The sequence below is a fragment of the Canis aureus genome, chromosome 4 (assembly GCF_053574225.1).
Source record: "Canis aureus isolate CA01 chromosome 4, VMU_Caureus_v.1.0, whole genome shotgun sequence".
NCBI classification, from domain to species: Eukaryota; Metazoa; Chordata; class Mammalia; order Carnivora; family Canidae; genus Canis; species Canis aureus.
In genome coordinates, this window is record NC_135614.1 from 44,765,626 (window position 1) to 44,790,386 (window position 24,761).

The window sequence follows — 24,761 nt, forward strand, 5'->3', positions numbered from 1 at the left end:
AGACCGCTGGAAGATTCTCACCCTCTGCCCTTATCCCTGCGTGCAGTCTATCTCAAAATAAATCTTTTAAAAAATGAATGAATGAATTGAGGGTGAAAGTATGACTCATTCTGAGCCAAATTGCTCTCTAGCCATGAACCTCTAAAATCAGACATGTCTTTCCAAAATGCAGTGGTGGGACAGGCATAGGGCCGACCACCCATTCTAACAGGGAGAAATAGCAACAACAAAAGGAGTGACAGATCCCGAACAAGCTCAAAACTTTAAGACTAGAGAATAATCTCAGGCTGTGTATTTTACCTTCCAGACCCACTGGGGCAGAGGTCCTGCCTCCTAGGCACACTAAGACAGATGTGAGTCACTTCATTCACCACCTAGAAATTTACAGCAGCCCTGGTCTTCTATTTTATAAAAAATGGTTAGCAAATGTTGAGAGCCTCCGGAAGGTTACTTAGTATGGGTTGGAGATTTAAGTAAATTCAGGTCTTAAATTTCTACATGAGAGATTCTTGTGATTCTCTTAAAGGAGACAAAGATCTCTGGAGGTCTTGGGAGGCCATCCCTGGCCTCCCTTGATGCAGCCTCCATGGACTGTCAGGCAGAGATCCCTGACCAACCAGAGTAGAGCTGCTTACACCCCGTATATGAATGCAACTCAGCATCCCGCCTGGGCTCTGATGCCTACAGTTGTTCCTGTCCAGGAAGACATCCTCTGCTTTGCCTACTGCTTGTTGCTCTTATTCATGTGGCTGGAATAGTTACTCTAAAGTCCAATAAGAACATTTCTGAAATCCTTGTGGGGGTGAAAAGTTTTTAAAACTCTCGACAGTGTATACTGATTGACTTAAAAACAGAAATAAAAAACAGAGATGTGGAAGAGAACTTTCAGGATGGTTAACAAAAGCAAGTTTCATCTTCTGGTTTCTCACTCTCTCCCCGCTCCACCCCTCTACCCGGGAGGAACCCCAGATGGTTATCACTCAAAAGTGTAACTAGGGAAACCACAAACCTGCCCCAATCGCTATGGAGACAGCCTTTTATTTGTTTGGCCTCTGAGTATTCCCGACATCAGCCTGGAGGCCGGGTAAAACCCGGGTGCTTCTTACAAAGATATTTTCATTCCCAGTGAGGAAAGTTGAGAACGTACCTTAGGATATCTCAGCAGCTTTCAGGGCTCCTCCCAGCCTCTGCCTGGCTGTAGCTATAGGTGTGCCTGTAAAAAGGACAGCCCATATTATAGGAGACACGGTAAGGAGCCTCTTAGAGTTGACATAACTAACTGAAGGCCGAGTTTGTGAATCAGCACACATTTTACGGTTTAGGAACACTGGTGAAGAAATGATGTGCAGAGTATATCTGTTTCCCATTGAATCAGCACCCCCCCCCCCGGGGGTCTTAGTGGGGAACAGCTACTGCAGTTTGCCAGGACTGATGAGTTCCCCAGAATGGGTCTCAGAAGTTTCAGTGCTCAAACGGGAAAGTTCCAAGACAAACCTTGGCAAGTTGGACATCCTACGTATGAAGCGCATTGGTCCCTAATGTCAGGTTGACACAAGGATGGAATTGAGACAAGCCTCAAAGCATGAGAGCACATTCTGCAACAAGAACCAAACTTCTTTGGTCCCGTGGTCTAAAAGTTGCTGTGAAACGAACAAAACTCTCATCGTGAATACACAGATAATGATGTGTTCTAGTTTGATTTGCTTTTTGTTTATTTGGTTGGTGTTTTGTTGTTGTTTTATCTATCAAGAAATGCTAGAAATTGGTTTCAAATTGATACTTGTCCAAATTAAATGAGAGCTCAGCTTCTTTCTAGCAACTATCTTTCATGCTAAATTGGTTTGCAGGGATTTTCCCCCTGCATTTTTCAGCACAAATTCATTTGCCAAATCCCCAACAAACCGGAAACTATGTAAACACAGAAGTGGAGTTATTGATATTTCCCAGTGATGTGTAAAACACCCCTTTATTCTCCAAGGTCTGGCGTGCCTCTTTGGTGCTAATCCATCATCTTTGTTTGCATTATTGCAGAGCTTGGTTTCGGGAGCATCTACTGGAGTGGATGCAGTTATGCTCCTGCTGAGAAGTTGCATATGTTGAACAGCAATATGATACATACTTAATAAAAGGTATTATGCTAGCCATGTGGCAAAGCATGCATAAGGTTGCTTGTGGAAATAGATTCATGCTCCAAATTTTAACTAAGTTCTAAGCAGGATGTTCTGATCAGAGAGCTTAATTAACCTAGGATTCTGTCCTTTACAAAATAGGTTCGGTTGGTTGAAGTCTTTGGAATACTAACAATCATTTAATTATCTAAATATATTTGTAAATAGGACTAGATATGGGCACATTAAATTTCAGAGGTCAGCAGTCACATTAACTATTTTATAATATGCATTTGCAGTTACATGCATACAATAGGGAGGTGTTATATGTAATTATTATGTAGGAAAAATAGGCATAAAGTTGTCAGTTCTATAGACAGGAATCTTTGTGGATATATAAATAATTCATGGATCGGTAAACATATCAATATGCATGTATTCTTGGGTCTGGTGGACAAGTGTACCAAATGTGCAAAATAATAGATTCACCTTTTTGTTCATTTGAGATGTCGTTTTAATGTGGAATTACAGTAGCTCCTTAATGATGAGAAGTAGTGACAATTCATTAGAAGACTGTGACTTAGATCAAGTTTTTGATTTGCCTACAAAGTGTGGCCAGTACTCAATTATATGGAGTGCATGCATTTCTTTTGAATATATTTTTCCCCTTTGCCAGTTAAAATAACCTTGAGCTTTTTTTTCTTTTGAAGACCCCAGCCAGCAGCAAATACCTCTATCTATAATTTGTTCTTCAATAATTATTTTTTAGAATGTTAAACTGTTATAAAAAAAAAAAAAAAAAACTTCCAGAAGCACTACTAGGTGTCTTGTTTTCTGCTTAAAGATCAATTGAATAATGGGAAGAAAAGAAACAGCATGCATGGGCTACTTCATGTTTTGTCTTCTGGCTTGTTTTAAGAAAGAAGGGATTCCCCGGGTTGTTTTGTTTTTTTTTTTTTTTAATAGTTGCAACATTCTGCTTCTCCTCAGTATGGAAAAACAAGCACATTTCAACTATGTATATGTAGGAACATATATACTTCATCAGAAACAAATTTAAATTGGCTTAGTTTTTAGAATTCTCTTATATCTCCTAAAATAATTGAAATGTAAAAACCACAGGTGCCGTCGTCTTCCAAAAATTTTCAAAGGATGCCTTATACTTCATTCCATATCCTAGGTACCTAATACACTGTGAACATCTACTAACACTCAGTTGCTCTTACAGGTTAATTAATTGTTGGATTCCGAGACCATAGGCTTGCTTTGAATTTCTAGTAAGGCTTCCCTTGTGAATTTCATGCAGAAGTCCTTCTACTTACTGTGCGCATTGTGTGTAGACAGTTTTGCTGGGAAATTAGCAAACTGTTTCGTTCTAAAGAGCGCTGAACCTTAGCCACTTCTCCCATTTAGCATGAGAACTGCAGTAACTCTAGCTGCAGTCCTGGAGCAAACGCTAGTGGCTGGATTTGGGGCCCGGAGGAAGAACAATGCCCTTAGGCTAAGTTTAACCATCTGAGGGCGGAGGTGCTGGGGTCCCCCAGAACATCTGGATGAGAAGTAAGCATCTGGATGGATGTGCCTTGGTATGTAGACCCTATATCTAAATGACTAGCTGGGAATTCTTTTCTCCAGAAGCCTGTTTCTGGAGATTTTTATCTTCCAGGTATTTTTTTCCTCATGGGGACTCCAAAGCATTATGGAAATCATGAAATTTTCTTTCTTCCTAAGTCGTCGTTGTGCGGGTGGTGGTGGTGGTGGTGGTTAGGAGATAGGTAGATGGCTTTAATATTGTGATCAGGTGTTTTAAGCCCCTTTTAAAGGATTTAGATATGCTTCCTTAAGTTTTTGAACTGCGAAAATATTTCTTTCCTGCTTCAATTATGAAATTTGAAATTGTGATTGAGAGAGATGAATTGTGATAATATTATGCTTACAAATGGGAATTCTTACAAAAGCACTATCTCCCTGTCTGCCGTTGGTGAAGATTATTTTAAGTCCTCACTCACGCTGGCTTTCCTTTCTGACTTGTTTATATTCTCGGAGAATAAAAATACAGTAGTCAGAAAGCTCCTCTCAGGGAGTCCGCATTTAGTTCTTGTCGGAGGAGTTCTTTCTAAATGGACTCTGGTATCATTTTAGCACACATTGTTTGGTGAAATCTGAACTGCCCAGGGAAATTAGAGCAGTTAATTTAATATCATGAATGTTTTGGGGCTTCTAGGCTTAGTCACAGGCGGGAGAGTGTAAGTCAAATTGAGTTTTCTGTATAAAGTAGACGACAATGAAAGTCGTCTCCAAAAAACAACCAAATTTCCCTCCATCCCCTGCCTTCCCGCTCCTCATCTTCACCCTGGGCCCACAGAAATCTCATGTTATTCCAAGCATGCTCTCCAAATACTCCCTCACTGGAGGTCTGGGTGGCAGAAAGTTCCCCATGTAGCCATGTAGCTCTCCATGTAGCTACATCTCTATTCCTTGTTAGTTGAGCTGTAGGGTCACAGCCAGGACAGCGTAGCTCATGGCTTAGAGCCTTCTTTCTGCCAGGTAGTTTGAACCCAGCCCTGCCATACCTTCAGTAGAAGGACTCACTCTCAACCATGCATGGCCAGCTGGGAAGTCCTCAGCACTGTGCTAGGCACCAGGGCTGGTCACTTTGTATGGTAAAAATGGATTCGATAGCAGTGTCAAATACACCTCTTACTGCCATGGAAAAAAAGAGAAAGAACACTATCAGGCACCCTAAGACTGCTAAGTTCTTTGGGCCCCCATATCCAAAGATCCTTTTACATATATGTGCTTCCTGAGTAACAGAGTATGGAGTAAGTGATGGGCGTTTTGATTTGTTTTTGAGAAGGTCTTTGAAAGAGTCCTTTCAAAGTTGCAAAACGGACCTTTGACCCGAGAGCTTAGAGCACAGTTCAGCGGCCTCCATCAACCCGCAGAAGCAAACTGCTAAGTCAAAGGCTTTGGCCTTAGCTCCAGAAGGTTCTCTATGTGCTTAGTAGTGCTCCACTCTTAACACCTGCAAAGAAATGCTGGGCTTGTGTTTATTTTGCATTCCCCACCCGGTGCCTGGGGACTAACTTTTGTGTGTCTGAGATGTAATCTTGAAAGAAAAAGAAACCTTGTCTGAAGCAAGTATGTATTTACTTTGCTTTAGGGGCTTAGCTTATTTGCATGAAATATCAGGATGGATTGCAGACAATTAATGACCTTTTATGAACACTCTGATGCTCAGTGCCATAAAGATATTAATAGCTGGGCAGTGAAGTAATTCTCAGGTTTTCATTTGCCTGACACGATCCTCCTAGGCCTTATACCCCCGTAGACTTCCTTAATGAACAATATGTATGGGAAATGACTGATGACCAAGGCTGGGATACTGTTTATCTATGTAGAGTAAAAGGAGACAGTCTTGGTTATAATAAATGTATAGCACATTTCTGCATAAATATTTGAAATTTTGATACATTTCATACATTCTAAAGTAGTCTATAGTGGTGCATGGGTGGCTCAGTGGTTGAACGTCTGCCTTTGGCTCAGGTTGTGATCCCACTGTCCTGGGATCCCTGCGGGGAGCCTGCTTCTCCCTCTGCCTATCTCTTTGCCTCTCTCCGGGTGTCTCTCATGAATAAATAAATAAAATCTTTAAAAAAAAAAACAAAATATGAAAATACACCCACAGAGATACTGCTTATATTACAGCTCAGTTTTTGCCATTACTAATAAATGACTAGGTGTCAACTTGGGCCATCCAGTGAACCTGGTTAAACAACACAAAACTGATCACATAGGAGACCTCTGCTTTTAGCCTTACAGCGACCAAGCCCCTCCACCGTCCCCTCCACTCCAGTATCCCCAGGCAGGACTTTCGGATGGAAGGCTGAACCGTGGACTTTGTTATTCATCTTTTGCATATCTTTTCTCCCCACCCTTTTAATCTCCTTTCATCACTTAATTCTTTACCTTCTTTCATTCTTTACCTTCTTTCTATGAATTTCTCTTCTCCTCCTGCAAATTGCATTCTTTCCATATAACATTCCGTACATTTAGAAGTATCCTGTTTTCTCATGCTCGAAAAGAAAAAAGAACAGAAAACACCTCACAAATCTAGCAAATAAATAATATTCTAATAGCAAGGACCTCTCTGAAATGTCTGCCCAAAAGCAGATGCACCACAAACTGCCATCTCTACACACTACCCCAGACTTCTCAATTTGATGATTTAGTTACTTTTTCTACTTAGGTGGATGGGGCCATTTTTGCCGAATTCAGCATATTTATTGAACAATTTCTTGGAGCCAAAAGCCAACTCCACTGCATTTCTGCTTGGTAAGGTTTGGTGGCCTTGATGTGGGGCAGGGGCTGTTGATTCATTGGCCCTTAAACTGATGATAAATCTAGAAACTGGGCAGCAGTACTAGGCTGCCATAATAGAACCTTTGTGGGGAGTCAGCGGCCCCAGTACTTACAGGAAATCTTGGGAAAAGACATTCAGCGAACTCATGTTAAGAAAGACTCCGGAAGAATTCCGGGTAGCAAGAATGCTGCGATTTCACCTGAGCGGGTGTGAGCAAGAACTTTGAAAACTAGCTATAGAAGTTGTCGACCTAAAGAGTGCTGCTTCTTCTTGATATACCCATTTATCATTTATTTTTAAATCCTGAATGTCTAAATTTTGTATCGGGAGCATTTATTGAGATGACTCAGTTACCCGATATCGTGGCAAAGCCCCTCTGTTAATGACACTCGGCATCAGTCTAATTGTATGTGTTTCATTCATGGGTGTTTAAGGAATCCTAGATCTATCTAGTTTCTCGATGATAACAGTATTTTAATTTTAATTCCGCCTTCCTGCAACAGAATGTAAAATCCTCCGTGAGGGTTACCGAACGAATCATTGACACATCTTTTGCACAGAGTTGTTGGGATAGATTAGTACAAGTCCCAAATGAAAATTCCAGCATCAGGAAATCCCTTCATCTGAGAGGGGCTGATTTTCTCTGAGACAAAAGAAAAAAAAAAGTCGGTAAGAGAGTTTCTCAGGATAGCCATACTTCTTTCGGCTGTTTCCCCCAAATACCATGGTGTGTTCCACACACAAAATATAATAGACAATTTGGTGCTAGTAAAATTTTCTGTATTTTAGAAATCAAATGGCTGATATATAATGTGAGATTTGAGTTGGAGTGTGGTTATTGACTTATATATCAGACCTATTTTGATTTAGAGATAATGATATATATTTGTTATCCTTCTACTAAAATACCTCAGTCCCCAACTAGAATACATATTAGTCAAGGCATCCTTTTAAAAGACATTATTTTCGTGCTCATAAGATGGAAAGGGAAATTAAAAAAAGGAGTCCTGAAATAGGTGCATTTAATTCTCCCCAATTTAAATTTAAGTGGTACATCTTTAAGGCAATAACAATATTCTTTTTCTTCCCCCATCAAGAACGCTTCCATCAATGGATTTCTTTAATGTTGATGGTGGTTGGTGCAGTTTGAGGGGCTCTGTAGTTAGTCAGAAAATGCTTCAATAGAATGACCTACCAGATGGGCCCCATAACAAAGCACGGAGGCATCAAACCACCACAGACATTTGGTGCTTAGAATAATAAAAAGACTATAAAATTAGATTAGTTGAGTCTAATTTGGAATTGGTATATTCCCCATGCACCCTCGCTGCTCTTGGGCAGATAAAGCCTTGAGATTTAGCACTGTGTCAGAGCAGAAGACTGCAACTTCCAGTAAAGGGAGACGAGGGAGAGGGAGAGAGGGGAAAAAAGCATTCTGGGAGGTCGTGGAGGGCAGAGCAGTGACCTCCAATGATTTACAGGCCTTTAGCTTAATGAAATTGTTTCAGTGACATGACGGTAAGAGCTCGTAATGGATTGGATGCCCTAATGTAATGAAATTACTCCCTTCTGCCTAAAAAAAAAAAAAAAAAAAAAATGCGCAATTAATATTTACTGAGACCTGACAGCCTTTGGTGCGCTCGTCTGTGTAGTTCTCTCAGACAGTCAGAGAGCAGAGACGGAGCAGCGTGGCAGACAGGCTGGCTCTGCGCGAGCTCCTGGCGGGGACGAGCAGAGCCTGCCAGGGGTGGAGGGACAGGCGCTCGGGTGGCCGGGGACGCCCGGCCCGGGCCGCCCGGCTCCTCGGCGCTGCCCCCACTCAGCCTTCATGCCCTCCCCTTGCTTTTCCACAGGCAGCTGGACAACAACCACATCAACTGCATTGAAGATGGAGCCTTCCGAGCGCTGCGCGACTTGGAGATCCTGTGAGTTGATTTTGCGACCGCTGCCTTGTGTGCGTGTGCGTGTGTGTGTCCGTGCGAGGAGGAGAGAGGGGGAGTGTGTGTGCAGGGGGGGTCCGTGTGGATGCATTTCTGTGTCTTCTGCTGCAGTGCTATTAAACTGGGAACCGGGGGATCCCTCCGGCTCACCTTGGCCAAAGTGTTTGCAGGCAGCAAAGTGTGATTTCCTACCTCCCACAAACTGGGGTTCCTGCTAATTGAGTCTCAATCGAGTCCTTTCTCCCCGGTGCTCCCGCAGTATTTGTTGCTGGGTGGAACAGATGGGCGGAATAGCCCCCCAGCGCCTGCCAGAGCATTCAGGGAGAGTCTGTTTGAGTGTGGGCATGGGAAGAGACAGGTTACAGGTCTGAGAGATGCGAGAGGGGATAGCACCAAGGGGTCAGTTGGAATCACCCAGTATCACAAAAGGACCTTGGCACGGGGCTGGGGGGGATGCCAAACAGCCTGGTAAAGTCTAGTCATTGCCATTGCTCCGAGGATCTCGCATCGGGTTTAAATCCAAACTTTAAGCAGTAACCCTTAAAGTGGCAGGTGGGGAAGAGATGAGAGGAGGTGGAGTCCCATGCTCTATACCTTATTTAGGGGAAAAAAAAAATGTAGCTGCCGTTCTATGTTCTGGATTTACCAGTGGGTCTAACCTGGTTTCCAAGGGTGGGCTGGGGGGTCGAATTCAGCTAGGGAATCATCTTGGGGTCATTCAAACTAAAGTTGAATTGTGTAAGGAAACATTTTGATTGTTGTCCTCCAAAGCGACACGTCCAGCCATCCCTGATTTGGAGAAACCTAGAAGGGGGGGTGGGCGGCAATAAAGCCTAGTAGAACTTGTGTCAGGAAATGTGTGGTTCAGTCCCGACTCAGCCCCTAATTGGCTGTGTGACCTTGGGCAAGTCCCTTCGCCACTCAGAGTCTCAGCTTTCCCATTTGGAAAAGGAAGGTTTTGTTGCTGTACCTTGGGGATGACTTCCCCTTTCCAAATTCTGTAATGGCTTGGATCTAAAAATAGTTCTGATGGTACAGTTCTATCCAGTGAATGATAGGCTAGGATTGGTTGAACATACCCCTGAAAATAAAAAAACTATCTAGTCACCAGATTACCTATCTCTGACTTCCAAAGGAATGAATAAATATCGAACAAATGAATGAATGAATGGATGTGGAAAAATATCCCTTTCTACATGAAGGTCCTCCTCCCACCTTCCTATTCACCTGGCCCCGCAGACAGTGGGCACGGGTTGGAGAAAGCCTTTCCACGTTGTGCGAGAGGAAGGTGATTCCAAGAGGAATCACGGGAAATAAAAGGGGCTGCTGATGCTGCAAGGTGCCGGAAATCTGATGAAATCTGCGAATTCCCGGGACAGAAACAGCAGGACCCACGGCCAGGGAGGTCAGGTTGTCAGTCCTAAGATGGATGGCGGCTCCTCACCCAAACTCTGACCCCAGAACCGGCAACAAATGAACGTCTGCTAGGGAGAGGATGCCAGCCCAATTTAGTGATCTTGGACTTCTCTTATCAGGAGACCAGGGCTGAGAAGGGTAGGCACAATTTTCCCAGCCTGCAAAAAAAGCATTTCTGGAGAGGGCTGCTAGGAGCATGTCACCCTTTTCTTGAGGAGGATGAGAAAATTCTCTGGGAAGAGACCAGGAAATGGAAAACACCAGCTGCCACGAAACAGCTGTGACGACCTGACAGCCAGCATGCTAGCGATCTGTAGTAGGAAGTGGTGGTGCCTCGTCTCACCAGGAAGGCTGTCTGGGGGAAAAGATAGGGCTGTGCAGTCAGACACACCTGGGCATGGGGGCCTGGGCACAGTGTGACTTTGGCCAAGCTGCACAACCTCTCTGAGTCTGTTTCCTCAACTTTAAGAGGAGATGGCTTCTGTACCACAGAGGAGGGGCTTTCTAAATGCTGTCCTTTCCACTCCCCTGACTTTCTCCCCATCATGCCCTCATCCCCATCAAACCCCTGTCTGGGACAGAACTGGACTATTCTTCTGTGCTCCATTGTGTGCTGTTTTAAAAACGTTGGCATATTGTAGCATGTTGGTACACCAGGTTTCTCACACTTGAAGCTTAAAAACCTATGGGGGGTGGGGAGAAAAGTAGTTCTCGTTCCCTATTATTACAAAGAGACCACAGGATCTGATTAGTTTATCTTCTCAATTCCAAACAAAGCCAGATCAATAGCTTTGTTTTAAAGACGCTCTCATTTGGCTTCACATGGCTAAGTACTTAAAATTAATCATCATCATTTATTCCATGGGTTTTTAATTTCCAGCAGAGGCACACGGCTTTGGAACCATCTATCTTAATGGTGAGCCGTTCTGAAATTGGCTGGAGCTGACATCTCCATTTAAAGAATCTCCCCTCCCCATCCCCAGACCTTCCAAATCTCATCTGCACATTGACATTTTATAACAATTCTCTGTAATCACAACTTAGGCACCATAAAGAATCTTGACAATGAAATAATAAATAGGAACTGAGTGAAGGCATCCTATATTAATAAGTTCCTGAGAGAGAGGTGTTCAAAACACGCCATCCCCAGAAAGGTCACCTTTAAGTATCTAAAGCCTTAAAAGTCTGCAAATTAAGAAGACAAAGTATAGTATTGCAGGTGCGTTTTCTCTCTGATATTAGGCAGATGAAATAAAAAATGAGGAAAGACTCATGATCACCTCCATGGAAATCTCTCTCAAAATTAACTTAAGGAAAGTTTGTGGATGTCAACTACTAGTGGAAATATTTCACACGGGATCCCCCTGTTGTTCCATCCTTTCTGTGGAAGGAACTGCTGTAAAACTTCTTCCCATCCAGGCTGAGGTTTGTCCCCCAGGATACACTGAACAGAGACTGAGGAGGGGAGCTCCTGGTGAGAACTCCTGGTGGTAAAGCCAGAGGAATGGGTACCGGGCCAGAAAAGGCTATGACATCTGCTCACTTCATCCTCATTTTTGGCTCATGCCCAGTGGGGATTGTCTAGCAGAGAATATGGTGAACAAAGGAAGAGAGCCACCACCCTCCTCCCCTTCACAGGTCTCCAGAAAAGGTACTAAGAAAAAAAACATAGTGTGGGTCACACTTATCAAGAGCCCAGTGCTACCACAGGGGAAGATGCATGACACAGATGATACTGTCTTTGTAGAATCTGTTGTGCGGTTACCTGTGCCTGACAGTGGATATGGTGCTTGTACACACCTTCTCCCTCTGCATCCTCACAGCCCTCCTGCAGAAGACCCATCTGAAAGAAGCCAAGTGGCTGCTTAACTAGTAAGCAGCAGAGCCTGTGTGATTAACCATTCTACCAAGCTGCTTTCCCGATGTGTGTTGCCAAGGCTCTTGTGGTATTGGCTCCCCTGAAGCATGGCCAGCGTGTGCCACAGAGGACCATGAACCGGCCCCTGAGAGCTGGGCTAGGCGAGCTGTGGGTGATTCACAGTCCTGCCCAGGAGAATGCTGGAGCCTCCCATGTGCTTGTGAAATCATCATTTCCTCTCCCCAGCTATTCGGTCCCCACAAAGCTGAAGGTCAATCAAACTTGTTGGGGGAAGAAAATAGTCCTGCTTTTTGACTGACTTACATTCTAGTCCCAGAGACGATTGATTCTCACTTCTAGACATCCACCCGTGGCCTTTGTCACTCAGTGTTTGGGGGCTCCGTTCTGGATACCTTCCCACAATACAACCCCAGCTTTCTGTATGGCCTTAAGGTTCTTAACTGGAAGTTTCTATGACTCAGACAGCCTTCTGTCGCCCATATCCTTGGCCTTTCATTCCCACCTGTTCTGTACATTTGGTGATTCACATACTCAGTCTTCTCCAAGTTCTGCTTATACTGCAGTCGAATATGCCAAGACTGCGTTTCTGACCCCATGTGGTCAGGAATCATTCGTCGCGCTGCTCTGAGCTATGGGTTTCCTGGCCAGTTAGGTTGATGACAGCCAGGCATTTTGCCAGTTATACCAGGCACTTCCCTGCTCGACATGCTGTCCTAGGTCAGAAAATGTTTAATGGAAAAAAAAAAAAAATTAGGAGCATGGGCAAATGAAACAAAAATGAGAAAATCTAATTAATAAAATAATTTTTTTCAATAGTATTGCAGGAGAGGAAAAAAGATTGTCAGACACTGTCTCCTGACAACATGCAACAAATCAGAAGTTCAGTAGATATGCTGCCAAAAATGCCAGACCAACGATGTCAGGAGCACAGCCTAAAAATGCTCACATATCCCAGTGAGCCGCCTGCCCTTGATAAATCACTGGTACCAGCTAAATTACACACAGGTCCAGTACATCTGCAGAAAACCAGTCTGTGTGTTGTTTTAAAGTCTCTCTCCATTTATGTCACTTGCCAGTTTTGGAATTTCAGTGACATTAGTATAGGCTGGGCCTGTAAGGACCTTCAGTTGTTTCCAGGATGACCTCTTATTTTGAGATAAGGCACAGAGAGACTGAGAAGCATGCAAGAGTGAGGCCCAGGCCACGTACCATTTTGCACCCAGGTACCTCTCTTCCCTACGCTTGTCTGGGCTCTGGTTAAGAGAAGGGAAAAACAGCAAGTTGGTGTCAGCAAGGGGACTCAAACCTGACCCCATGGACCCCTGATCCCATGTTCGTTGCTCACATCGGACACCTTCATGCAACTAGGCTGTCTGGAAAAAAAAAAAAAGCCCTCAGTTAGATTGGGGATCCCAAGCACAGCTGTCCTTTCAAAGCCATTATTAAGTGTTTTATATTATTTAGGAGAGCTGGGGAGGAGGGCAAACTTGACAGAATCAAGGAACCATCCTTGATTCCTGCTTTCTGCTCTCCTGAAACTAGACTTTACAAACTAGATAGACCACAGACCACATTGCACCCACAGTTGAGTTCTTTTTTTCAAGCCTGTGGAGTATTTTTTTAAGGTTAGCATTCATATTTTACAATTATAAAATTTTTCATAAAGGTACAGATGCCCAGCTTTGGATTTCTGGCAAACCAGAAGCCTTGGCAACCCTGGGCTGCATTTCTGCATTGTGACAGTCGGTTATGGCTGAAGAGTATATTTCCTCCTTCAATGGGATGCGTAGACTCCACTGTCCTACTCACCTCCATTCATTTCCACTACCTGCCAGCCCAGGTGGCCCCCCACTATTAATCCATCCAGGAAGCAGGGACACATTGTGTGCCACCATAGTGTCGGGTGCCAAAGACAGTAAAGCTTTAGAAGAGCATGTTCTCTGGCCGATCAAACTCTAGAGGCCAGAGCTTACCAGAATTGTTGAATGGAAATGTATAAGCAGGGCCAAGTGATAAAGAGGTCAGGATTCTCAAACTGAGCCAGGATGCCACAGAAGCAAGCAAGAATCTCTTGTGCCCCATCTTCTAGAGAGTTCTTCTCAAGAGTTGAACTAGCCTCCAAATTCCCTTTGACTTTAAAGCAGTTGTCATTGGGTCTATACAACTGATGAGAAATGAGATAAAACACCCCCCACCCAGTTTCATGTACCCTGGACCCCTTTCATCATCCCATGTACTGAGGTCCTTCTTAGCCCATATTTGGAGAAGAGAGATTCAAGAGTTAAAACAGTGGTGGGTGGGAACTGACCAGACTTTTAGGATAGATATTCAACAATGTCTGGGCAGGTACAACAGGCCTGACCCCAAGCCCCACTTATAGACACAGAAGAATGGAGAAGAAAGCCCTTTGCTAGTGTAAGAAGAAGGCAATGACAGGAAATTGACAATAGCCCTGATACTTAGATCAGGGTGTGCTCACTCCTCTAGCACGGGGTTGTTGACTTGGCTGAAGGGTGCTGGGCATTGGGTGTAAGGACATTCATAGACCTTGTTAGCCCAGTACAGAAAACCCAGAAGGTCTGTCGTTCGCTTCAACTGAGCTTCTTCCAAATGTGGAACTAGATGCCCTGATTAACAAATAGTAATTAACAACATGTAATACAATGATATTATAACAATTATTAGTATAGTCACCATTACTGTTACAGCCTCCATTTCTTAGTGTCTGCTATCTTCCAGGGACTATGACAAGATACTAGAATGTAGCATTTCATGTAAATCCTCACCACAACCTTAGAAAGTAGAACCTCTTAATCTCATTTTTCTAATGAGGAAACTGAGGCTCAGAGAAGCAGAATGACTTGCCCAAAGTGCCACTGGCAAGTACTTGAGCCTACTCTTCAAGTAACAAATCCAGCTCTGTCTGATATTTGAGCCCCAGGGCTTCACTGCTCTGCTACATACATACATACATACGTACATACGTACATACATACGAAAGAAAGAAAGAGAAAGAAAGAAAGAAAGAAAGAGAAAGAAAGAAAAGCAAGCAAACATTCTGGAAGCACGCATAGCAAAGAAACAATTATGTACATTAGTAAGATCATGGGCTCTTGTAAATGCCACAGTGATTCAGGAATGATAGTTTTTCTTTTTGAAAAGTTGACCTGCAGGGTCCTCAGATCTAAACCTATGACCTCACCTTAATCAGCAATAGATCCAATTCCACAGAACCTGGAAGTATAAGCCCACAGACCTTGGGAATGTTCGAGTCCTCCCATAGGACTGGCTGCCAGTCCAGCTTCACCAAACCAGGTGGTTTGGGGTTCATTTCCTCATTGAAAAATAGAGGCAGTAATACCAACCCCTTAGATTAGTATGTGGATTAAAGGAGGTACCATAGGTGTGTGTCTAGCAAATAGCAGACACCCAACCAGGACACTCGCCACCACCAAGGTGAAGGACATGTCTAATACTGCTTCACTGCCTTATCTCCAGAACCTTACACAAACCTGGAATGTAGGTAGTCATTTAAAGTACATGGAAATGGGGCACCTGGGTGGCTACCTTCTGCTCAGGTCATGATCCCAGGACCCTGCTCCATGGGGAGCCGGCTTCTACCTCTCCCTCTGTCCCTGCCCCTGCTCATGCTCACTCTCTCCCTCTCTCAAATGAATAGAATGAATGAATGAATGAATGAATGAATGAATAAATAAATAAAGTACATGGAACCAGATTCAGTTGAAATTAACTAACTGAATGGATGTCTACTCCACACCAGTCTCCAGATTCTCTTTCAGTCCTGAACAGAACTAAGGTTGTGATTGCCCCAGAATTATTTTAAATGCTGAATGATGTAGTATTTACTGAAGCAGCACATTTCTTACACTATCTTTGGTTTTGTTTGGTTTTTTTAAATTCCTCCAGCTAAATGGCGATATTTTTTTTTATTACCAATGAACAAAATTAGAGCCATGGTGAAAAGTGGTGTTTTCTACCAGACAAGACTCGTTTTCATTTATTTACCAGGTGTTTCACCTGGGTTTCTCCGGATGCTGGAAACATTTGTTTCAAGAGAATTTGGAATCAAGGTATTTAGTCACGACATAGCTTTGAATATAGAAATGTCACTGCCTAATGAAAGTCTTAAAATACCTCCAGAATATGATTTTTTTTTGGTACTGTTCTACAAATTATGATTTGTTCAGGCAATCAGAATTAAAATTACACTTTGTGGAAGGCACCAGTAACTTCCATTCAGCCCCCAGGATACTAGGAAAGGAACTGGGTTTTCTGTAAATGCTCACGTGGGCCACACAACATACCCCCTTCCTTCATTGTCTCCCAGTCTCAAGGCTCGATCATAGCCATGTCTTTAAAATGACTAGCCTGGTTTTGAGAACATCAGCTTAAGGAAAAAGTGAAATTTCCTGTGAGATATGGAATAATTTTTTTTCCATTTAAATAAGCAGCACTTTAACAGTTCAAGTAGGGACCCCTGGGTGGCTCAGTGGTTGAGCATTTGCCTTTGGCTCAGGGCATGATACTGAATTCCCCAGATCGAGTCCCACATCAGGCTCCTTGCATGGAGCCTGCTTCTCCTCCCTCTGCCTGTGTCTCTGCCTCTCTCTGTGTATCTCCCATGAATAAATAAAATCTTAAAAAAAAAAAAAAAAAAAAAACAGTTCAAGTAGCTAGAATTGAGGTGGGGGAAAGTATTCTAATGGTATCCATTTGATTGTACTTTCCTGTTAACCACAGGCCTGCTTAGTCCCTGAATTGAAAATGCATTGTTGTACATTCCTGGGTTAAGAGGATATGGTGAAAGTCGTTGAGCTGTTCTTGAGCACAGAGGGTCTGTGAATCCATAGGACTCCCATTAGCAACATCTCCTATGAGCACCAGTTAGGTGGAATTAGGTAGTGGAAGTCTTACTGTTCACAGGGGCCACAGACTCCAGGCACCAGGTCCCTGGGCTGAAATCCTGACATGACAAACTAGGTTTAGGAGTGGCCTTTTGGTTTGCTTTGTCCCATCTAAGACAAACTAGAAAAATAACTGCATCTTTGAAAAAAGATTCCAGAGTTTCCTCTTGGGGGCAAAATGTGGCTGGTGGGGAAATACCACAGAGCTACCAAATGCATACGAGTCAGGTAACTCCCCAAATGGAGCTTCTGCACCAATTTGCAAACGCACTCCTGAGCCAGTGGTCAGCCTCTGTCCTTTCTCTATCCCCCGGCAGCCAACAGTGGCTTTGGTGACCAATACGTGTGCATGTTTAGTGAGTGTCTTGCCCTTGTTCAACTCTTATCTCATGGCTTTCAAGGATCTCCAGGCCAGAGAGCCATGATTCCTTGAAGTGCCCAATCTGCCCCTTGCTCGGCTGCCACTTTCATTCAGGATGCAGAATATTGGCTGGCTCAGCTCACCTGTGGCTGAGAGTCCATTATTCTGCAGACCTGTGTCCTGAACTGGGTTTTCTGTAAATGCTCACGTGGGCCACACAACATACCCCCTTCCTTCATTGTCTCCCAGGCTCAAGGCTCGATCATAGCCATGTCTTTAAAATGACTAGCCTGGTTTTGAGAACATCAGCTTAAGGAAAAAGTGAAATTTCCTTTGAGATATGGAATAATTTTTTTCCATTTGTCCTGAAAGCCAAGGTCCTAGGAGCTCAAGGAGGAAATTGACCCCTTCCTACTAGCTGGCTCTATGTAGGGGAAGATGGCATGGGGAAGACATGGAGGTGCAGTGCTGGGAAGAATCAGAGCATCATCTCTCCTTTTCTCTGAGCTTCAATTTCCTATCTGCGAAAGTGCTTAGAAACAAGGGATAGTGAAGAGGAAGGCTGGAGGGAGATAGATTCTTTTTCTCCGATATCATATTTGGACTCTTTGGACTCCCAGAAGCCCTAGAGTGCCCATTCCCACTTATAACTAAATCAGAGGACCCTGACTCTTGGCCCATAGTTAATCGAAAACTTCAGATATGGAGTTTGATTTTTTAAACTGTTTTGGTGTTTATGGTGTTTTAAAAAAAATAAAATTAGTTGCCAATGTTTAAAACCCAGGTAATTTTATTTAAAAGTATATAATTTCAACTTCCCTGGAATATCTGGAAGTTGTGGCAACCCTGGGCACCCATGTGGCTCTGATGGTCTAGAGCAGCATTGTCTAATAGGACTTTCTGTGATGCAGAAAATGCTTCTTATCTGTGCTACCCAATATGATAGCCACTAACCACAGTGTGACTCTTGAGCACTTCAAGTGTGGCTCGTACAACCGAGGAACTGAACTTTTATTTAATTCTAATTGATTTAAATTGAAATCACTGCCTTTAGCTCATGGCTACCTTATTGGACATTGCAAGTTTAGAGCTGAGTGGTGACTACCCCATTTGAACAGGAATTGCCCTCTGCAAATTTCCACACCTCCCACCAGGCCTGCTTTCCTGCTTGCTTTGTTCCAAACCACTGGGGCCATTTCACGTTAAGAGGCACATTTAAACAGTGTGTTTTCTGAAGCTAAATACTTTGAGATATCTGCCACTCTCCTCACTCTCCACCCTGCCCTTTCTCTTTCTGAATTTAACCATTTGGATCTTTTACCGGCAAAAGACCCATTTTCATTAAAACCCAGAAGTATGATTATTAAAACCATTTCCCCTCCAAGTGAAACCCTCTCTTTGCGAGAATTAGTTTCCTGATCCCAATTATTCACTTCTTTCAGCCCTGCAAATCACTTCCACAAAATCAACTGGGTAGGAACATCACTCCCGTGTCTGGACCCGTCCCTTCTCCAGACATAAGCTAGTTAGGGAAGCAAACCCATTAACCCCACAGAAGCTGAAGCTTTATTTTCACAACGAGGAAAAGAAAAAAGAGCCAACCCTGCAAAACTTTTCAAATTCAGTGGGGGTTAGTTGTGATTTTCAGATTTTGGCCAAATGTCCCATCTTTATACAAATCTAGACATCCACAACCCCTTTCCACTGCTACCCCCATTCCAGAATAGCCATTTTATTTATTTTTATTTTTATTTATTTATTTATGATAGTCACACAGAGAGAGAGAGAGAGAGGCAGAGACATAGGCAGAGGGAGAAGCAGGCTCCATGCACCAGGAGCCTGATGTGGGATTCAATCCCGGGTCTCCAGGATCGTGCCCTGGGCCAAAGGCGGGTGCCAAACCGCTGCGCCACCCAGGGATCCCCAGAATAGCCATTTTAGAACCAGCACTAGCCCAGTGGGAATCAGAGAGTGGAACCGTCGCCTGGAAAGACCCTGGAGGTCAACCAGCCCCACCACTTTGTTTGAAAAGAAAGGAATTCCCCCCAGAAGGCTGAATGACATATATATAGCCATAGAAATATGTCACAGAAGAACCAAGCCAGAAAACAGCCAATTGGCTCTTTATCCAGTGCTCTGTATTGCTGTCTACCTTTCTCCTGTATTGGCAGAAGGGAAACAAAGAATAGTGAAGCCAGCCTCTGTGCCCTGTCCATCCCATCATCTCTTAATCATTAGCATTTTTCCAGAGAGAACAGTGCATGTTCTGTATGGGAACCAACACCCTCCCTTTCTAGGACCTTCTAGTCCTACAGCCACTGCTTGGGAGACGACCACCCCAATGTTCAGTAGGTTAGCAAGGCAATCCGGGAAGAGATTAAATTCTACACCATTGATCCTGGCTACCAGTGGTGACCAAAGGCCCCATAAGGAAGCATCCTGCTCCCCTTAGAGCCCAAGTCACCCAAGTAAACTGAGCCTGGCTCCCTAAGAGAGCCCCTTCCTTGCAAATATCAGAGGGTAGACCCGGATCTTACCAGCATCTCAGCCCAGGAACAGAGAGCTTCATGCACTCTGGGGCTTCATTCTGAACTGTATGTAAGAAATAACTAACAGGTTTAGCCGCCCTGTGCGGAAAGCGGGCAAGAGCAAGCCTGCCTGGTGGGATCCAGTCTTCCCTTTATAAACAGAAACTTTCTCAAGACTCTTTGTCTCCAGGTAATGATAGTTGGAGGGGGAGGGGATTTGAATAATTTTCTATGACTTAAGATAATTCATTTGAATAGTAGGTGGCTGCCCTTGAGGAGATGCAGTATAGAAGGAAGGCATTGACCACATTTTACCATTAACATACCATAACAAACCATTTGGTTTTATATATATAATATATATATATCTCAATTTTTATACATATCCATATCTCAAAGTATGTTATATATGTGGTATGTTAAATATACATGTTTGGTGTGTATGTGAGACATGTGATATATATGTGATTGATATACATATATTTGATTCAGATTGTTAAACTGATCTTTTTCGTTCAGAGACTAAAAACTGGCATCTGCAAGCCAAATCCAAGTTATTTTTCATTTGTGACTTTTGTTCCTCAAGATGATTCAATCACCAGTATTAAAAAACCAGGAGACTTCACATAAAAATTCTAGATGTCTGGGCTTTCTCTTAAAAAAAAAAAAAAAAAAAAGGAACCGCTGGCAGCACTGCACCTACATTCCAGCATAGCAACAAACATTTGAAACGAGAAGTGATGACCTCGGGTGGCAGAGCGGGGTTTACTGCAGACCCCACGCAACCCACTTACTCAGATGTAAAACCTGGCTCCTGTAGGAAATTGAGTTTGTACTCCTAGATCAGCCCAGGAGTCTGTTCAGAGTGGAAATTTATTTTTATGAAAAGATGCCAAAAGCATGACCCTTCACATTTTGAAACTCATCCATCCATGCAGTAAATATTTATTGAGTTATTCTATGTGCCAAATACTGGGCAAGGCCCTGCCTATACAACAGGGTGCAAAACTGGCTTGTTCTCTCTTCTCTCATAGTGTACACATTAGTGGGCATTTAAAAACTTCCCCCTTCTCCCTCACTTATGGGATGAAATGCAGCTGAGGGGGAAATCATCCATCGCCCCCCACCTTAACTACACTCTCACCTGCTCAGTTATGTAAGTTGGAGGTCATTTTTCCATGCTCAGCCTACTGCAGACATCTTGGCACACTGGCAGCTTCCTGATTTCTAAATAATGTAGTAGACAAGATGGATCGTCCAGGTTCCCAGCCTATGGGTGACGAAACAGAATCGGGAGAGGCCACTCATTCATGTTGTCGTTTAAGGTACATTTTTACAATTAAATTGTTCATTGGGAGGCGGTTGAATCATTCTGAATCACCACCAGGCAGTGTCTGTGAGATGATATCAAAAAATGAGTATGGAGTTCTTCGGAATCGAGGGACCTAAAACACTGGAGCATCAGGAATACCTACACTACTGGGCATCTGACGAGCAATGGCAGGATTTGAGGATTCACCTTTCTCTTTTGATCTTCCACTTTTTACATTTATTTTGGAGGCATTTTTTCCCCCTTTTAACACCGAGGCTCTGCCCGGTAGAAGGAGATGAGTTTCTGCCTGACACAATATGAATATCTAATGAGGGGAGAACCAAAGACAAGCCCTTTTGTTAAGGAATCCGTATCATCAAAGACTCAAATTGGCAGCTGATTGTTTTTATTTATTTCTGTAGGTTTAACATGACACCTGGAGACCATTTAAAATGTTACTTGGCGGTGAGAGCTCTGTGTTTAAAAATAACGCTCACCCAGTTGCCAAATCACTTTAGAGTCGGGTACAAATATTGAGACAAAAACCCCAGCTGTTATTGCTTTGGCTGCTAATTTGAGGTGTCAAATGAGAGCTCGCCTGCTATACGTCAGTGAATAAGGCCCCTTGTGAGATCATTATGTTTTCTAACAGTTGAGAGTAATGGACTAATCAGTGCGGCATCAGTTGGTTTCATTATATGCCCACACAATGGTTATGAGCTTTAATTTAAACGGTCCTCAGGGAGATCAAGGAAGTCAGTAATAGGCGGCACCCAGGATAGTCCTGGAGAGCAGGTAATGTGAGAGAGGCGGCTTCCCACCATCCTTTCCCCTCTCTCCCTCCATCCTTCTCATCCCTCCCATCCCTCCTACCCCTCCTATCCCAACTGCCCTCAGACACTCACCACCTGCCCCAAACAACCCAAACATGAGCTGTGCTTAAGAAGCAGATCTGTGCTCTTGGTGGTGCGGGGTATGCTTAAAAATTCCAACCAACCCATCCAACAGTAAGGGCGGCTTCTGGCAACGCTTAGACTTGTTAGCCAAACCTTGACCTCAGAAGGCTCTAAGAACCAATTGCCCTCTCTCCTGTGTAGCCTTTTCCACTGCTCTCTGTCTCTATACTGAGCTCTGTGTTCAGTGGACAAGAGGAGGGTCCAGTGATGCTACTGCCGTTGAGCAGCCTTGGCAGAGAGGCAGATACCATAGTCCCCGCCACACGGGAGCCTGGGAGGGCTGAGAGCAACACTAGCCTCTAGGACTCATCTCTGCCTTGGAAAAGACGTGGAAATTGGACAGCCAGCATCTGTCAGACAATCCTGGAAGAGGCAGTTTTGTGAAACAGTAAAAAAAAAAAAATATATATATATAGTCCCACTTCCCTATACTTGAACACTGGCTCTGCAACTTTATAGCTGTGGTCAGAGCAGAGTTCATAGATCTTTTGAGGCTCCAAAATGGAAAGGACTACCTCAGGATAATTAGGAGAATTAAATGAGATAATGTGTGAAAAGTGCTCAGCTCAGTGCCAGCCCATAGCTAATACTTAATAATTAGTATCAGTATTGTTATTGCTCTTACATATTTATTAGAAGATCTTGGCAAGCTCACCTTAAAGCAATAGTCTTCACTAGTCTTGCTGATTACAAGGCAGGGAGTTCACGGCAGAACCTATTCAGTTTAGATGTTCTCAAAGGATGCATCATTGTACATTCTTCCTGATTTCTGGAGTTTCCTAGAGCCTTCAGCCAAAGCAAAACTGCAAAGCTGGATGAAAGAGGCCGGTTCAACCTTGATAGGAGGGGCATATTCAGGGGAGTTTCATCCTGAAATGACTGAGTCATTGAGTTGGGGAGAGATTCTGGGCTGGGGGAAAGTCTTCAGGATGCCTCCCTTAACCTCAGTGGGCATTTGGTGTGTGTTCTCCTGCAGCCAGGTCCACAAAGAGACACCACCTATACACATTATAATGGATTGAGCCAACAGCATGCACATTCCCAGGACCTAGGAGCATGAGGAGGGCCTGGTCATCAGCATAGGCCTTGATTCCTGGTGCCATGATGGCCATCGGTCAGCAGCCACCGCGCAAGACTGAGACAAGCCAGCCCTGCTCTGACATGTAAGCCAGAGAAGAGAGAAGGCACCCAAAGCATCCATAGTTTCATTCCTCTCTCCCTGTCTGAGCCAGCAAGAGAGAGAGGCAGAAGTGAGCCCTCAGTCCCTCCCTTTGAGTCCCTCCCTCCCACACACTGCCAGCATCCCCCTTTGCTTTTCATTCCCCATGCCAGCAGTTTAAATACATCCTACGGGTCCAGCCACAATATTTGCACTCAGCCGCCCTTGAGAAAACGCTGCTACCTACTTTGGTTTGTGTCTGCCTCTGCGAATTCAATATAGGCCCTGTTGGAGAAGTTACGTCTTCTGGGCTTAGAGTGCTGGCCACTGGACACTGGTGTCTGTAAGTATAAGTGAGCGCATCTCCAAGCTTACTTTAAAAGGCATTCTGGTGCCATGGCTGCTGATGACTCACCAAGAGTCTCCTTCCTGAAGATTGTTAAGGAGGAAGCCACATTATGTACCTAGACTTAAGGAACAATCAACCTGCTTTGAGACTAGGCGAGGGATGAAGAGGCCAATATTCCAAGACGGTTTATCCGACCCAAGAAGTCTGGATTCCCACAGGTGTGGAGGAGAAGAGGAGGGCTCAGAGAGTGTCCCAGGAAGGCTGGCATACTGGGAGTCTGCAGTGGCACTCACTGTGGATGCCTGGTTTTGCAATTATGTGATACATGCTCACAGATAATATTGCTGCATTAGAGCCAATTACATAGTGTTATGGACACACAACACGCAGATTACACCCAGAGCCAAGAAAGCACAGAGTGATAAAGCGATGGCCTAATCGGAGGAGACAGAGGGAAATGTCAGCCTTATTAAGGTTGCCAGGGTGGTGTGGCTGCAGCTGGACTTAGCTCCTCCAGATCAAAGATGGCTATCTTGAGGGATGTGAGGGAAAGCCACACTTCAGCACTCAGCAGAGGACAGTGGGGAGCCAGGAGCAGGTGCCAAGTTGGAGCTTTCCAAGGGTGATTACAGCTACCCCCATTGAGGGCTGTGTACTATTTCAGAGCTTGGGCCTCTTTCTAGGCAGGAAAACACCATGCCCTCCACAAAAGAGGCTTTCGGTCCCAGAGTCAGGAAGAAGGAGCCTATATAATGTCCTCTACACTTAGGTTAAAGGCTCTATTCTTAGACTTTTCTCTAGCTCAGTGGTTCTCAAACTTGAGGTTGCATGAGAATCCTGTGGAGGGTTCCTTAAAACACACAAGGCTGAGACCCCCCCTCAGAGCCTCTGATTTAGTGGGTCTGGATGAAGATCCACAGGTGTGGAGGAGACCCACATGTCTAGCAAGTTCCCAGATGATGCTGCAGGTCTGGGGATCACACTTGGAGAGCCACTACCCAAGTTCATCCCATACCCAACCCAAGGTAAATTCACCTGCCATGTCATTTGACAGAGTCTTCTCTGTGGCTCTGATTTCATCATAGCATTATAGGTTCTGGAAGCAGTGGAACCGTGATGTAGGCCAGGAGTGTGGATTCTAGAGTTAGACCACCTACTTTGGATTCCTAGCTCTACCCATTGCTACTTGGGCTTTCCTACCAGTGTTTTGAGAAGTTCTGATCTGATTTTCTCTTCTTATAGAGCAGTTATGCTCCTTGCCCAGCATATCACAGGTAATTACTGACAAGGACAAGACTGGAACCTCCCATTTCTAGAGCAACCAGGATTGGCAGACATATTCTATAAAAAGGCAGATGTCACTATTTTAGGTTATGCTAGTCCTATGGTCTCTGTTGCGTCTACTTAGCTGTCATAACACAGAAGCAGCAGCCATAGACAATACAAAAAACAGGCTGTATTGAAT

General features: G+C 44.0%; 1 protein-coding gene and 1 long non-coding RNA gene across 2 annotated transcripts in view; one reads left to right on the top strand and one right to left on the bottom strand.

The window, feature by feature from the left end:
• Positions 1-24,761, top strand: part of SLIT3 (slit guidance ligand 3) — a 591,462-nt gene that overhangs the window by 422,044 nt on the left and 144,657 nt on the right. Inside the window, exon 6 of the mRNA XM_077895576.1 lies at positions 8,325-8,396. Coding sequence (XP_077751702.1) covers positions 8,325-8,396 — 72 coding nt within the window. The remainder of the gene's footprint in view (positions 1-8,324; positions 8,397-24,761) is intronic.
• Positions 1,148-22,828, bottom strand: LOC144312667 (uncharacterized). Its single transcript, XR_013378201.1, has 3 exons — positions 22,444-22,828; positions 20,665-20,790; positions 1,148-1,213 (listed from the first exon to the last, which is right to left on the bottom strand). It is a non-coding gene; the product is annotated as an uncharacterized LOC144312667 (long non-coding RNA).